At 44.8% G+C, this 16,150-nt stretch overlaps 1 protein-coding gene and 1 non-coding gene across 4 annotated transcripts in view; both read left to right on the plus strand.

Annotated features, from left to right (window-relative positions):
• PRKCQ (protein kinase C theta) overlaps nt 1–16,150 on the plus strand; it is a 152,482-nt gene that overhangs the window by 80,598 nt on the left and 55,734 nt on the right. For all 3 annotated transcript variants that reach the window (XM_070800764.1, XM_070800765.1, XM_019972926.2), the window contains exons 8-12: nt 876–1,005; nt 4,328–4,437; nt 5,480–5,597; nt 7,481–7,641; nt 12,229–12,402. In XM_070800764.1, the coding sequence (XP_070656865.1) occupies nt 876–1,005; nt 4,328–4,437; nt 5,480–5,597; nt 7,481–7,641; nt 12,229–12,402 (693 nt within the window). The remainder of the gene's footprint in view (nt 1–875; nt 1,006–4,327; nt 4,438–5,479; nt 5,598–7,480; nt 7,642–12,228; nt 12,403–16,150) is intronic.
• TRNAF-GAA (transfer RNA phenylalanine (anticodon GAA)) lies at nt 15,690–15,762 on the plus strand. Its single transcript has one exon. It is a non-coding gene; the product is annotated as a tRNA-Phe (tRNA).

Here is a 16,150-nt window from a genome sequence, read left to right on the forward strand (position 1 = left end):
GCTTGCAGGCTTCAGTCGTTGGGGTGCATGGGCTTTGTTGCTCCACAGTGTGTGGAACCTTCCCTGCAGTGGCAGGTAGATTTTTATCCACTGTACCACCAGGGAAGTCCAGCAACTCCCTAATTCTTGCTCATAATGCACAATTCTTAAGTTTTTCCAGGCGTGTCGATATCCCTAAAACACTTTCCTCTTCAGTAATGATTGTTACTGAGACCCGAAACTAGTGTCTCGCCCTCTCCGTGTTTAATGTCCCCATAGATCAAATCAGAATCCTGAACAGAGGCTGCTTCAAATGAGATATTTTGAGGATTGTATGAGAGATTACACGTATACAAGACAACACAGGTGACATTTGTCACAGCACCTGGCGGGACTGTTTTCTATGCCTTGTCTCTTCTGTTCATATATAACAAGTGTGAGAAGTCTTCCCACTGCTCACACTAATAAACCGATGCCTCTAGAGGAGGCATTATATAATATCTTCCCAAGGTGAAAGCACTCGTTCTAGGTTGAAAGAGAAAAGGAAATATTTATATTAAATTAGGAAGGGAAGTCCGTTGACATAACTCCCATTTAAACGAATAACTCTGGTCTCCTTCCTGAAATATTAACCCATCTGCCCAGAGGCGGCAGACTTCAGCTCTCTCCAGGTTACCTGAAACGAGTATCTCATGCCCTTGACCCAGAACAGCTAATGGCTTCCTGTCTTCATTGGACATGACTATAAGGCTTGACAAGTAAAACTCATGACTTCCAATACACATCATTGCAATGTTTTTATTATTCTGTTCATTCCGCGAAAGTCTCTGCTAGAGAAATGGAAAGTGGGGAACCCAGGGACACACGAACCATCACACTCTCTTGTTCCCTTTCAGTTCCACAAGGAGAGGTTCAAAATCGACATGCCGCACAGATTTAAGGTCTACAATTACAAGAGCCCAACCTTCTGTGAGCACTGTGGGACCCTGCTGTGGGGCCTGGCCAGGCAAGGACTCAAGTGCGACGGTGAGTCCCACGCGAAAGGTGCTTGGCGTCCCCACCAACTGAACATCCAGGGGGGTGGATTTGCAGCTTTGATGAGAGGACGAGGGAGGGAGGGAAGATGGAGATGACTGGCTTGTTCAGCCAGCCCGGAAGAGCCCCGTGGTCCTGAATGAGAAATTCCCGGATAACAAGCCGCTGCTGTTCTTTCCCTCCACCTGCCACCAGCCCATGTCTTATTTCCCAGAGAAGTGCACAGTCATTCAGGTCCCGTGTCCAGGCCCCTGGCCTGATGCCTTCTGAGGCACCTAGTCCTGGGAAGCAAGGAGGTGGCACGCTCCTCTGACTGGTCCCCTGCCCTGGCCTGTCCCTTCCTGACTGGCAGCTCCAGCCATGCCCCTCCCACTCTCCCTGGAACCAGCAAGGACCAGTCTGTCTGTGGCCCCATCGAGGAATGAGCCTGGTACATCTGCTGGGCTGCTGAAAAGTCCTGTACGGGAAAATTCCCTGGCTTACTGAAGCTGGCGCACCTGTCCCCAAAGCGTGCTGTGAACTCCAGCTGCACAGTTTAAGTGTTGGACGTGTCGGTCACTGAGTCATGTCCAGCTCTTTGCGACCCCATGGACTGTAGCCTACCAGGCTCCTCTGTGCGTGGAATTCTCCAAGGCAAGAAGAGTGGAGTGGGTTGCCATTCCCTTCTCCAGGGGATCTTCCTGACCCAGGAGCTGAAGCCAGGTCTCCTGCATTGCAGGCAGGTTGTTTGCCATCTCAGCCACTGGGGGAGCCTGCACAGGGAGCAGCCCAGCTCTGACAGGATGGCTCCTCCAGGTGACCTGACCACAGAGCCCAAGCTCACGCCCCTTTACCCATCCAGCTATTCAGTCTAACCAGAGAAAAAGCCAGACAGCCTTCTTGCTCTAAAAGCCCAGGTTGCTAAGGCAATAACCTTTAGAAAGTGAGATGCCATTTCACCAGGATTAGGAGGTAGGGAGGAAAAATTCCAACAAAAACTATCAGAGCCCTTCTGCCTTTGGAGTGGGGCTGAGAGGGGACAGAGCCTAGATAATGTGTTCAAAGCAAAGGTGCCCCACTCAGCAGGGAGCATTTTATTCTCAATTAAAAGATTTTTTATTGGAGTATAGTTGATGTACACTTTTGTTAATTACTTCTATACAGCAAAATGATTCAATTATATATATACACACACACACACACACATTATATAATGTGCATACATTTATATGCATTTTTTAACACACTTTTTTCCATTATGGTTTATCCTAGGATATTGATTAAACATGCGTGTTTGCTAAGTCACCTTAGTCATGTCTGACTCTGCAACCCCATAGACGGGCGCGTGCCAGGCTCCTTTGTCCATGGGAATCTCTAGGCAAGAATACTACAGTGGGTTCCTCTGCCCTCCTCCAGGAGATCTTCCCAACCCAGGGATACCCGTGTCTCTTAAATCTCCTGCGTTGGCAGGCAGGTTCTTTACCACTAGTGCCGCCTGGGAAGCCCACTGATTAAACATAGAAACCACTTTATTTTTTGTGGGTGACCCCATTTTAACTTATGCCACTGCCTAATGTGTGTTGGGTCTTTTAAGTGATAAAGGGGGCTGACCTAGCAGGAGGATCGCCCTTAGATGCCTCCTTATCCACATCCCAGGTGTATCTGCAGGTCTGGTGGAGCCTGGAGTAACATCTTAAGGAAGGCAGGTGATGTTAGGTTTTTCAACTCGTTGCTGAAGGCAAACCCACAGGTAGTCAAAATTCATCTGAACCAGAGAAACCTCTGCTGCCCAGGGGACCACCACACACTTTCCTGTCTACGCCTCGCTCAACGATCCGTGGGTGGGTGGCCTGGCATTGTGTAGAGTGTCTTTAGGAGTTCACAGGCAACAGGTAACTGGAGGATTTCTGAGTGGACAAACAGGACAGGAATAATCAAATCCACACCTGATGGCACCTCGAGTCTGATGGTCTTGGACATCAGGGTTTTCTTCCCTGGAGCCCATCACCCCACCTGCAGAGGCCACGCTCGTCCCAGCAGTGGCTGCTGCCTCTGAGCTCAGAACTCCCGCTAGGATTCCTTAGCATTATTCCATGGCTTCCACGCCCTGCTCTGTCCCCTCATTTCCCAACATTCTTTCTTCTCTGTTCCGTTCTCTTCTTTCATTTCCTGTCCTCTGGCCTCCCTTACTTTCCCTCCCTCTCTTCTCCCTTCCTCTCTCCCACTCCTTCCTCCCCCTCGCCCCGAGTCATTCTCTGTTCTTGCTGGAACCCCGTGAGGCGGGGTGCTGTCTGCTCCTTCCTCATGCCCCTGTCTGCATCTCCACCTCCCACTCCCTCCCCTGGGTCTCCCCCCGTCTCTGCCTCCCTCTCTCTTCTTCTTGCTCTCCTGTAAGCCTCCTGCCTAAGTACGGTCCCCTCTTATCCTGATCCTGTCTCCTTTCTCTGGCTGCTGAAATTTGCATGAAATTAGTCATCAGAGGAACTGTTTGCACTCACGGAGGTTCAGTTATCACCTACTAGGTTCGTAACAGGCTTCTGACATTTTGATCCTGGTGGGCAGGGAGCCTTTCTGCACGGCACATCGGAGAGGAGCTTAGATCTGGTACACTTTTAAACAGTAAGATGCTCAATCCCTGCTAACTGCCTCCCTCTCTCTGCCTTGCAGTCATGGGTAGGAAATGGGAGCTGGGGCTGCCCAACATAAAACCTATATCTGGGAGCCCAGGAAGAGTCAAGTAAATCAGACAGGGTTCAGAAGAGAGAGGCCATTATAAGTAGCATCTTTACTGTATTAAAGATTTCACTTCTGATGGGTTTTTTACAACTATCTATGGTTTATACTTACTTACATAGAAAATGCTATTTTGTTTTATTGTGAATGGTTTGTTTACCTAGTGAAAACTAAAGGTAAAGACAGCTAAAGTATCATCTGAATATTTCAATAACATTTTGAAAGATGAAAGAAAAGTTGTCTTTGGTGAGCACCTTTTGGAGGCCAGTCACTGTGCTCGGTTTGTGCACACAAATGGACGGCAGCCTTCCTTGCCATCAACAAGGCTCTGGCTCTGCCTCGAGCAGGAGTCGTGTCCCAGCATCATGACAAAAGGCACCTGCTGTGTGCATGAGTATCTCAGTGAAGCGGAGGTGGATGCTTGGTGGCATCATAAGAGCACCGCCCTAATATCTGTCTTCAGCGTCTCCCTCTGCGGGGAAGATGGTGCTGGGGGGTTGACAGTTGTCTGTTGGACATACCTGCACCCAAAACAGATCGTGTTCAGAGTGTCTAGAAGTTGGTTCTGTCACCCTTGCTCACGGCATTGCTTCTCTTTCAGCATGTGGCATGAATGTGCATCACAGATGCCAGACAAAGGTGGCCAACCTTTGTGGTATAAACCAGAAGCTGATGGCTGAAGCACTGGCAATGATCGAGAGCACTCAGCAGGTAGGATTGGCTTTTAGGGGACACGTTCCCGCAGTTCCAACTCAACAAGGACTATTTCAGTCCCTTCACTCTTGGACTTGTAGCAACTGTATGGGGCAACCTGGAATCTGTTTCCAAGCACTTGCCTTGACCCTGGCTTTGATCTGCATGTCCACATCCCCACTTTGAGATGTTTATTTAATGCATTTCGCTTGTGTGGATCTTTGTAAGAGCTTAAATTCTTCATGGAATGAGCAGGGGCACAATTAAAATTATTGAGGATTCATTGCTAGCTTTATACCTTTATTATAGCTTTATTATATTAATAAAAATAAATAAATAATAAATATATTAAAATATTAATAATTATATATTATATTCATTGCTAGCTTTATTATAAAATGACTGTGTAATAGCTGGTGGGAAAAACATTTGCTGAAATCATCTCCAAAATGCCCCCAAAACACTGAATCCGAGGCAGCTTTGCCTTTCCACTCAGTAGCATGCTGAATCCTCACATTTGTGAACCCTCTTTGAGACCTGGCTTTGGGACTTCCCTTGTGGTCCAGTGGTTAAGACTTCACCTTCCAATGCAGGAAGTGTGAGTTTGATCCCTGGTCAGGGAGCTAGGATCCCACACGCCTCGCACCAAAGAACCAAAACATAAAACAGAAGTAGTATTGTAACAACTTTAAGAAAGACTTTAAAATGGTCTGCTCTAATAAAAAAAAAAATCTTAAAGACTTGGCTTTGCCTACTTGAGCTTTTTTTCCATCCATTGGTCTTTGATTCCTATTTGTGACTGAGTGCTGTGGGGAGTGTGGGAAAAACCAGTGAGCCCCCAGAAAATATGAAGGGAGTAAGCATGCTTTGCTGGTGCGTAAAATATAATAGATGTTCACAGGGTGTGGGATCCTAAGAGAGTGCCGAGGAGGAGGAGAGGTTTGGTTATCCTACATACTCAGGGATCTGAAATGGCTTCGTGACCATGGACAGCAGCATGCATGGTCCTGTCCATGGTGGGTGGGTAGGTGGGTGGTCTGACTCTTTGTTTGTAACCCAGGCTCGCTGCTTAAGAGATTCTGAGCACATCTTCAGAGAAGGTCCAGTTGAAATTGGTCTCCCATGCTCCATAAAAGGTGAAGCAAAGCCGCCGTACGTACCAGGACCAGGGAAAAAAGGTAGCTATCCCTATTCACCATGGAATTGTCATCAGTAATTAATCCTGATTAACCTTAACCTGAGTCGAGGACTTCCCTGGTGGCTCAGAAGGTAAAGAATCTGCCTGCAATGCAGAAGACCCGGGTTTGATCCCTGTGTCGGGAAGGTTCCCCTGGAGAAGGGAATGGCTACCCACTCCAAGTATTCTTGCCTGGAGAAGCCCATGGACAGAGGAGCCTGGCGGGCTACAGTCCATGGGGTCACAAAGAGTCGGACACAACTGAGCAACTAACACTTTCACTAAGACTTTCGGGGCTAAAGTCTCCCTTTACCTGGCCTGATAAATGATTCTTTTCTAGTTAGAAATTACTGACCTAGCCACCCACAAAAAGACTTCTACTTCTAGAAGTAAAACCAAAATACAGCCCACTAGAAAAGCTTTGTAAGCGGATAGGGGTTGTGGGAAGTTGGGGTGGGGGTAGAAGATGGGGCAAACTTTTCCTTAGAATTTTAGAATGTTATTCTCTGCCATGGTCTGACTGTTTTACAAAACTGAATCCTCCGTAGAGCACTAAGGTAGAAATACCACAGACCATCTTATTCTGTACTTTGAGTCTTTACTGGAAAGTTTAAGATTAGAATGGGGAAGAATAGCCAACATCCTTAACATTTATGACATTATGGAAGTTCATCCAGCCTCCTGTTGGAAGGTGCTTTTTGAGTGGTTGTGCCTGTGTGATTCTTTTTCAATTTTTATTTTTTTAACACCAAAACCATTCTGTATTGAGGTACAGCCAATTAATTAATGTTGTGTGTAGTTTCAGGTAAACAGCAGAGGGACTCAGCTATATGTATACATGTGATTCTGAGTAGTTTCAACATATATTATAAAATACTTATTTTCCTTGGACTCAGAATATGAAAGACAAACCTGGAGTGGTAAAGACTCTTCCTGCCAGTGCAGGAGACACAAGAGATGCAGCTTCAGTCCCTGGATGGGAAAGATCCCCTGGAATAGGACATGGTAATCTGCTCCAGTATTCTTGCTTGGAAAATTCCATGGACAGAGAGGCCTGGCAGGCTACAATCCATGGAGTCTCAAAGAGTTGGACATGACTGAGCACACACATAATTCCAACCACAAAAATGATAGGATAATTATGTGCTATGAGATGCCATCAAGTGATATCACAGTAGATAAATGTGTCAATCAACATGTTATGCATGTTAACTTAACACAATGTGATATGTCAAGTGTATTTCAATTTTAAGAAAAGAAATTTTATAAGAGGGTGAGAGGAAGGTTCCAGAAAAGTTGGTCTACAACTTCTCTGGCATGGGGTGAAGAATAAATTGTCTGTAAATTTTTTTAAAGACGTGTTTGGATTAGATTTGGGAAAGGTCTCTGAGTAAACCATGTCTCAGAGACAATCAAAATAGGCAGCATCTTGACCTGAAGACTGTGGCGAATGCTTCCATTCGCGTCTTCAGTGATCTGCTATCCAGCTCTTCTTCCCTACATGGTAGGTCACAGAAATTGATGCCATTACGCCTGCAAGCCATGCGGAGTCATCTTCCCTCTAGTTCGGCTAAAATCCCTATGTGTCTGTGATCCGGCATTATCTAAAGTGCTTGTTCCTGCTGCAGAGATGGTCTTTTGCTGGTTGGAATGTTTCTTAACCTGACATTTTCCCCAGTCTGTCCCATAAAGAGACACGGTCCACCCCCCAGATGCCTGGCTTCCAGGCAGGAGGTGCTCCTTTTGCCCTGCAGGAACCCCTTTCTGAACTGTTGCAGATGAAACTTTAGAACAGGATATGAAAAAGAAAGCAGGTCTCAGAATAGCTAGGATGACCCTCCGCTGTTCCTTATTTCCTTTTAACCACTGGCCTATCATTTTCAGAGCCTCAGGGGATCTCCTGGGAGTCTCCCTTAGAAGAGATGGAGAAAGTATGCCATCGTCCAGAACCTGAGCCGAACAAAGAAAGAGGTTCTCTACGTATGAAACTAAAAATCGAGGATTTCACCTTGCACAAAATGCTGGGGAAAGGAAGTTTTGGCAAGGTATGATACTGTATGTAGGATTCTGTGGGCCAGATGAGAGAAACTGAGAAGCAAAGCTCTGGCCAGCGGAACTGAGCTGGTGGGACCAAAACCAGGCATGGTGTGCAGAGAGAGGCTTCCTGGGTGGGAGCTGTGATGTAATGTGATGTATGTTAGAGACCAGAGAGATGTCTGAATCAAAAGGGATCCAGGAGCTTCCCTGGTGGCTCAGGCGGTAAAGAATCTGCCTGCAAAGCAAGAGACCTGGGTTCTGTCCCTGGGTTGGGAAGATCCCCTGGAGGAGGGCGTGGCAACCCGCTCCAGTGTTCTTGCCTGGAGAATCCCCATGGACAGAGGAGCCTGGCGGGCTACAGTCCATGGGGTTGCACAGAGTCGGACACAGCTGAACGACTAAGCACAGGGAGGTCTTGGGAGCAGCAGCCTCTACTCCCTGGGGAAAAACAGTTCCAGCTATCTCACTTTGAAGGTGTTCATCCCACCAGCTTATGAGTGTGGTATCTTTGGATGCCAACGAAGCAGGAAGGTGCTCCGGCCAGTTCCTGTCTCATAGATATTTTTGTTTCATTGGTGGTTTTGTTGTTGTTTTGCTCCTTTTTTCAACCCAGAGTCTGGTTTTACTTTCCTTATGATTTTTTTCTCAGTGTTGTCTTAGCTTAGGGCTACTGTAATAAAATACCACAGAGGGGGGCAGCTTCAACAGCAGAAATGTATCTCTCCCAGTTCTGGAGGCTGGACATCCAGGATCAAGGTATGGACAGGGCTGATCCTCCTGAGGCCTCCCTCTCTCCCAGGTGTAGACGCGGTCTTCTCCCTGTGTCATCACATGGCCATTCCTCTGTGTCCCAATTCCCTCCTCTTATGAGGATGCCAATTCTATGGCATCAGGGCCCATCCTAATGACCTCATTTGAACACAATCATCTCTCTAAAGACCCTGTCTCCAAATAAGGTCACACTCTCAGGTGCTAGGGTTTTAGGACTTCAGCATATGAATTATTAAGGTTCCTCTGGTGGCTCAGATGGTAATGAATCTACCTGCAATGCAAGAGACCTGGGTTTGATCACTGGGTCAGAAAGATTCCAGAGGAGCCTGTCCATGGAATTATTTGGAAGGGACACAGTGCAGCCCAGAATTACAGCCATAACTTGAGTATCTTAGGAAAAGTTTCACGGAGGAGTCCCTCCTCTCAATTATTCCCGCCTCTCACTCAACGTATGGGCTGTCTGTCATGGAGGGTGAGGAGGAGGAGGAAAACATAGTCTAAGAAATTATAATCAACTCTCAGTGACAAGAAGATTGTCAAGTCAGTGATTGTAAAGAGGGATGTCGTGGAATACAGGCTTTTAGGTTATCTTGGCTATTAAGGATATCTCATGTATTAATGAAATCCTCAGTTGTTTTTTTATTTATATTGGATGTCACTTCTGGGAGAATTTTAGCCAGAGACTACTGTTCCATGAACTTGTGCAACCAAGGCCAGCATTATACTCAGCACCTGCTCACCAGACTTGGGCTGTAAAACTTACCCAGTTTAATAATAAACAAGCTGAAATGCAACTAGGTCTTGCTATGGCTGAATGACTTTGTGCTGCTAGTAGAGGTTGGGTTTAATACCAAGGAATTGCCTTTGGCAAAACCCACTCGGCCCTGCCAACTGTAGCCAGTAGCTATTAATTGTTCCCACAATAGCACGAACCATCGCAGGCTCTCTTGGTGGTATTCTGAGTGCAGTAGGCAGTTTTACAGCCAGTCTTCATTAAAATGTAGCATCAACTAATGTGCCATGATAGCCTGTTACCAAAAATTGAAAGGACATTATAGAGATGGAGATTGCCTTTTCTATTTCCTAGTTTAAGTTTGGTTTGGGAAATGTTTTATTGAAAGAAGCAGTTACCAAAAGAGGATTTCTAATTGTTATAGAAATGTTTTTCTTTGTTCTCTGGATAGATTTCTACTTTTCAACATGGTTAACACAGCTTTAAGTTAAACCTACCTGCCTTAGTAAATAACCCAATGTACAGCTGAGAGCTTCAGTAGCCTCGGCTCTGTGACTAAGCTCCTCCCCATCAGAATCCCAGATCCCTGCACCCCGAGGGGACCCCACTGTGGGAACCCAGTGAAGGGGGGAGCCCCAAAGCAGAATATATTTCCTCTTCTTGAACTCCAAAACTTGTTCTTATTTTTCTCTCTTTTCACTCTCTATAGATATGGTTCCTCATCAAAATGGTAGCCTGTCTATTTTGGTTCTCCATCGATTTTAGGCCCAGGAGAATAAATGGCTTGTTTTCTGGGGTTATGCTCGTTATTTCCCTGATGGCTCAGATGGTAAAGATTCTGTCTGCTATGCAGGAGACATGGGTTCGATCCCTGGATTGGGAAGATCGCCTGGGGAAGGGAATGGCTACCGAGTCTGGTATTCTCACCTGGAGAATTCCATGGACAGAGGAGCCTGGCGGGCTACAGTCCGTGGGGTCGCAAAGAGTTGGACGCAACTGAAGGCAATGGCACCCCACTCCAGAACTTTTGCCTGGAAAATCCCATGGACAGAGAAGCCTGATAGGCTGCAGTCCATGGGGTCGCTAGAGTCAGACATGACTGAGCGATTTCACTTTCACTTTTCACTTTCATGCATTGGAGAAGGAAATGGCAACCCACTCCAGTGTTCTTACCTGGAGAATCCCAGGGACGGGGAGGCCTGGTGGGCTGCCGTCTCAGAGGTCACACAGAGTTGGACACGACTGAAGTGACTTAGCAGCAGCAGCAGCAGAGTGACTCACACTTTCACCTTCATGCCTGAATTCTCATCTAAGCTCTACCCTCTCTTATCAAGCCAGCTGCCCCCAAACCTGTCTGCATTGTATTATTTTAAACATAGACACATGCATTTTCACTATTGGTGTGTCATCATGAACTTCAGCATTCCTCAAAAGTCACTAAAAGAAGCAAACAATGAGTGGGTTTTTTGAAGTATAGTTGCTTTACGGTATTATATTAGCTTCCGAAGTGTTGTAACATAGTGATTCAGTAGTTTTATAGATTGTACTCTAAAGTTACTACAGAATAATGGCTCTGTTTTGCTGTGAGATTCAATATATCCCTGTTGCTTATTTATTTTACACAGAGCAGTTTGTACCTCTTAATTCCATGCCCTTGTCTTGGCCCTCCTCCCCCCGACTGGAAACCACTGGTTTGTTCTCTATATCTGTGAGTCTGCTTCTGTTTTGTTACACACATTTGTTTTGGTTTTAGATTCCAATGACTGTCATTCAGAAAGCATTTTAGGGTTCACAAGTCGCTTCCCCACCTGGACGTGTGATTTTCGCAACAGTCCTGTAAGTCAGCAGTGTGGTGACAGTTATGGCTTTTCCACGTTAGGGAACTGAAGCCCAGGGAGGTTCCTTTGTGAGCCCACATTCCCACAGCCAGTAAATGTCTGTGGAACGAGGCCAGAGCTGCGGCTTTCTGTCTCCTCAGGCCGTGTCCTCACTACCGTCAGTTGTCTGTGGCTTGCATCATCTGCAAGAGTGCAGGCTGGAGCAACCCTCCATTGTAAGCCATCTGGTGTCCTGTCTTATAAGATGCCTGAAATTGAGTGGAAAAAGTCAGCTTTGGAGTCAGATTTTCCACTGAGTAGCTCTGTGAGTTTGAGAAAGTTACCCTTTGACCCTAGGTTTCTGTTATTATTACTATCTGTACTAAAATTAGATAGCATGCGTAAAGCCTGTAGCAGAATGTCTGACACATAGTAGGTCTTGAAGATAATGTTAGTGTCTGTGCCGTCAGAGGAAATGCTATGCATTCTTTAAGTACATCAGGACAGTTGGATTTCTCACGTATGCTTTTTGGCCTTGAAAAAGTGGATAAAACGTGGAGTAAGGTTTTATGCTCATTTTTATTGATTATTTCAAAAGCAGTCAAGTCTTCCTCTTCATTGCTCACTGCTGCTTCCTCAATACATATTTTTCTCTGATTTTTTTTTTTATAAACTTAGGTCTCTGGGCAGACAGGACACTTTAAAAAAAAATGTTATTGGCGTATAGCTGATTTAGTGTTGTGTATCTGCTGTACAGTAAAGTGAATCAGCTACACAAGTACACGTATCCCCTCTTCTCTGGATTTCCTTCCCATTTCAGTCCAAGCATTGGGTAGCGTTCCCTCAACTATATAGTGGGTTCTCATTGGTTATGTTTTATCCATAGCAGTGTGTGTGTATCAATCCCAACCTCCTAATCTATCCCCCTTGATGTCCATGCTTTTGTTCTCTATATCTGTGTCTCTGTTTCTGCTTTGCAAATAGGTTCATCTGTACGATTTTTCTAGATTCCACTTTTTTAAACAGAATCCTTTCAGGGGCTGAGAATAACCCATCCGATTTTGTGAAACCCTTTGAAAGGTAGAGTGGATGAAGCTGTTAATAGCATCCCACGCCAGGAAAACTCGGTTTGTCTCTATAAAGGGGATAGAGGAGGATTGGAGAATTAATTCTGTTTCCACCTCCAGTACATCTCTCTCAGCATGTCATGACTCTTCTTTATCGAGTGTCAATCCAAATGCTAAAATAACTCTGCTTCTTCTCCTTCCTTCCAGGTCTTCCTAGCAGAGTTCAAGAAAACCAATCAGTTTTTCGCAATAAAAGCCTTAAAGAAAGATGTGGTTTTGATGGATGATGACGTGGAGTGCACAATGGTAGAGAAGAGGGTCCTCTCCTTGGCCTGGGAGCATCCGTTCTTAACACATATGTTCTGCACGTTCCAGACCAAGGTAAGGCTTCTGCCCAGATGATCCTTCATCTCTACATCCTCAACCAGTAGGTCGGGGTGCTCCTGCAGAACAGGAGACATGGGGCACTCACTCCATGTATTTCTTCTTTGAGTCCACCTTCCATCCATCTAAGCAAGCCTTTAACAGTTGTTTAGAGGGGAAGAAACTTGTTTGAAAAGAAACAAGTTTTCTTGTTTGGAAAAATGCAGGAAACTTGAATTTTCTAATGCATTTGACTGGGGAAAGGGCCTTCTGGTTTTGCTTGCTTTCTTTTTAGAATTCAGTTTAACTTCTATAACAAGGATTCTAAGCAGTGTGTGATTTGCTTAACAAAGCAGTGCTTTGTGAAAGGGAAAAGGTGTGACATCTGTTCATCTACCATACATGTATTTCAGGAGACAAAATTTGGAAAAATGGATCAAAATGTGTGTGTACTGTTATTTCCCTTTAAAAGGCCAGTAGAAGATCATCCTTTAGAGCATACTTTACCAGGAACTGAGCAGTCAGATAAAACTGTGAATTTTGTCAAAAATGCCTCTTATTTTGGGAGAATGTTCCTCCTGATCTGCTTTATCTTTAAAATTAAAAAAAAAAAAAAAGCACTTTTTTTCTAACTTAAAAGTTATTCAGGATGATTTTAGAAAATTTGCTTATTTGCTTAAAGAAAATCATATGTATCCCATTACTTGGGTATAGTCGCCATTACTATGTCAAAGTTTATCCTTCTAGATTTCCCCCCCATTCGGTTTATAAAAATAAAAATAACCCGTTAGTGTAAATACCTCCTGCTCTGTAACTTGCACTTTAACACTCTGTACATTTCCTGACATCTGTAGATATCCTTCTGCAATGTGGTTTATCTCATTAGGCTAATTCTAAACTTTGTTCTGATTTAAATTACACTGAAATGAACATTCCTGTAGATCAGTCATCTGTATAAACATTATGGTTTTCTATTTTTCTACTGTACTTCACCCTGTCCGCATGGGTAAGGCCTAGAATTGTGTTGTATGTAGCCAAGAATAATAAGCAGACCCATGGGGAGCTGTGTGGTTAAGATCCAAAGAAAATGAGGAAGTTTTTCTCTTGTTCTATTTCAAGCCTTGATGATAATGTACTACCTTAGTATAAGTAGCATCTTCTGCCTCCAGCCACAGAAGTGTTAGTGGGGAAACTGGGAATCAGCCAGTAAATGTGGACGGTCACTTAGGGATTTCGTCACCACTTCTCCAGCTGCCAATAGACTCTCAAGTGTTTAATTAGGGAATAGATGAGTAAATGTACTTAGCTAAAATAAGGAAAGATATAAGCATCTGAATGCAGAGTTCCAAAGAATAGCAAGAAGAGATAAAAAAGCCTTCCTCAGCGATCAATGCAAAGAAATAGAGGAAAAACAACAGAATGGGAAGGACTAGAGATCTCGTCAAGAAAATTAGAGATACCAAGGGAACATTTCATGCAAAGATGGGCTCGATAAAGGACAGAAATGGTATGCACCTAACAGGAGCAGAAGATATTAAGAAGAGGTGGCAAGAATACACAGAAGAACTGTACAAAAAAGAGCTTCACGACCCAGATAATCACGATGATGTGATTACTGACCTAGAGCCAGACATCTCAGAATGTGAAGTCAAGTGGGCCTTAGAAAGCATCACTACGAACAAAGCTAGTGGAGGTGATGGCATTCCAGTTGAGCTATTTCAAATTCTAAAAGATGATGCTGCGAAGGTGCTGCACTCAATATGCCAGCAAATTTGGAAAACTCACCAGTGGCCACAGGACTGGAAAGGGTCAGTTTTCATTCCAATCCCAAAGAAAGGAAATGTGAAAGAATGCTCAAACTACCACACAATTGTACTCATCTCACACGCTAGTAAAGTAATGCTCAAAATTCTCCAAGCCAGGCTTTAGCAAAACGTGAACCGTGAACTTCCAGATGTTCAAGCTGGTTTTAGAAAAGGCAGAGGAACCAGAGATCAAATTGACAACATCCGCTGGATCATGGAAAAAGCAAGAGAGTTCCAGAAAAACACCTATTTCTGCTTTATTGACTATGCCAAAGCCTTTGACTGTGTGGATCACAATCAACTGTGGAAAATTCTGAAAGAGATGGGAATACCAGACCACCTGACCTGCCTCTTGAGAAACTTGTATGCAGGTCAGGAAGCAACAGTTAGAACTGGACATAGAACAACAGACTGGTTCCAAATAGGAAAAGGAGTATGTCAAGGCTGTATATTGTCACCCTGCTTATTTACCTTATATGCAGAGTACATCATGAGAAACGCTGGGCTGGAAGAAGCACAAGCTGGAATCAAGATTGCCGGGAGAAATATTAATAACCTCAGATATGCAGATGACACCACCCTTATGGCAGAAAGTGAAGAGGAACTAAAAAGCCTGTTGCTGAAAGTGAAAGAGGAGAGTGAAAAAGTTGGCTTAAAGCTCAACATTCAGAAAACGAAGACCATGGCATCTGGTCCCATCACTTCATGGCAAATAGATGGGGAAACAGTGGAAACAGTGTCAGACTTTATATTTTTTGGGCTCCAAAATCACTGCAGATAGTGATTGCAGCCATGAAATTAAAAGGCGCTTACTCCTTGGAAGGAAAGTTATGACCAACCTAGATAGCATATTTAAAAGCAGAGACTTTACTTTGCCAACAAAGATCCGTCTAGTCAAGGCTATGGTTTTTCCAGTGGTCATGTATGGATGTGAGAGTTGGACTGTGAAGAAGGCTGAGCGCCGAATTGATGCTTTTGAACTGTGGTGTTGGAGAAGACTCTTGAGAGTCCCTTGGACTGCAAGGAGATCCAACCAGTCCATTCTGAAGGAGATCAGCCCTGGGATTTCTTTGGAAGGACTGATGCTAAAGCTGAAACTCCAGTACTTTGGCCACATCATGCAAAGAGTTGACTCATTGGAAAAGACTCTGATGCTGGGAGGGGTTGGGGGCAGGAGGAGAAGGGGACGACAGAGGATGAGATGGCTGGATGGCATCACTGACTCAATGGACGTGAGTCTGAGTGAACTCCGGGAGTTGGTGATGGACAGGGAGGCCTGGCGTGCTGCGATTCATGGGGTCGCAAGAGTCGGACGTGACCGAGCGACTGAACAATATCTATTTCTATTCTACTATTGCCTATTTCAGTTCAGTTCAGAGTCTTCACAATGCTTCAAGTACAGTATGCGATCACTGAGTGCTTTCTCATGGTCCGGGTTTCCACTGTGAAGGATATAGAAATAATATTGTCTCTGACCTAGAGAATTTCATACTCTGTGGAGCTGAAATAGCTCTGTTGGGAGAGTGTTAGACTGAAGATCTAAAGGTCCCTGGTTCAGTCCCGGGTTTCGGCAGGCAAGCACTTCTTTTGTGGCTTCCCTGGTGGCTTAGGTGATAAAACGTTGCCTGCAGTGCGGGAGACCCAGGTTCGATCCCTGGGTTGGGAATATCCTCTGGAGAAGGAAATGGCAACCCACTCTAGTACCCTTGCTTGGAAAATTCCATGGACAGAGGAGCCTGGTAGGCTATAGTCCATGGGGTTGCAAAGAGTCGGACACGACTGAGCAACTTCACTTTCACTTTCAAAGAGGCGACAATGATACTTCTAACGGTGTAAGTAACTTTAATATAAATTTATTTTAATTGGAGGTTAATTACTTTACAATATTGTATTCGTTTTGCCATATATCAACATGAATCTGCCACAGGTATACATGTGTTCCCCATCCTGAACCCCCTTCC

The sequence above is a fragment of the Bos indicus genome, chromosome 13 (genome assembly GCF_029378745.1).
Source record: "Bos indicus isolate NIAB-ARS_2022 breed Sahiwal x Tharparkar chromosome 13, NIAB-ARS_B.indTharparkar_mat_pri_1.0, whole genome shotgun sequence".
Lineage (NCBI taxonomy): Eukaryota > Metazoa > Chordata > Mammalia > Artiodactyla > Bovidae > Bos > Bos indicus.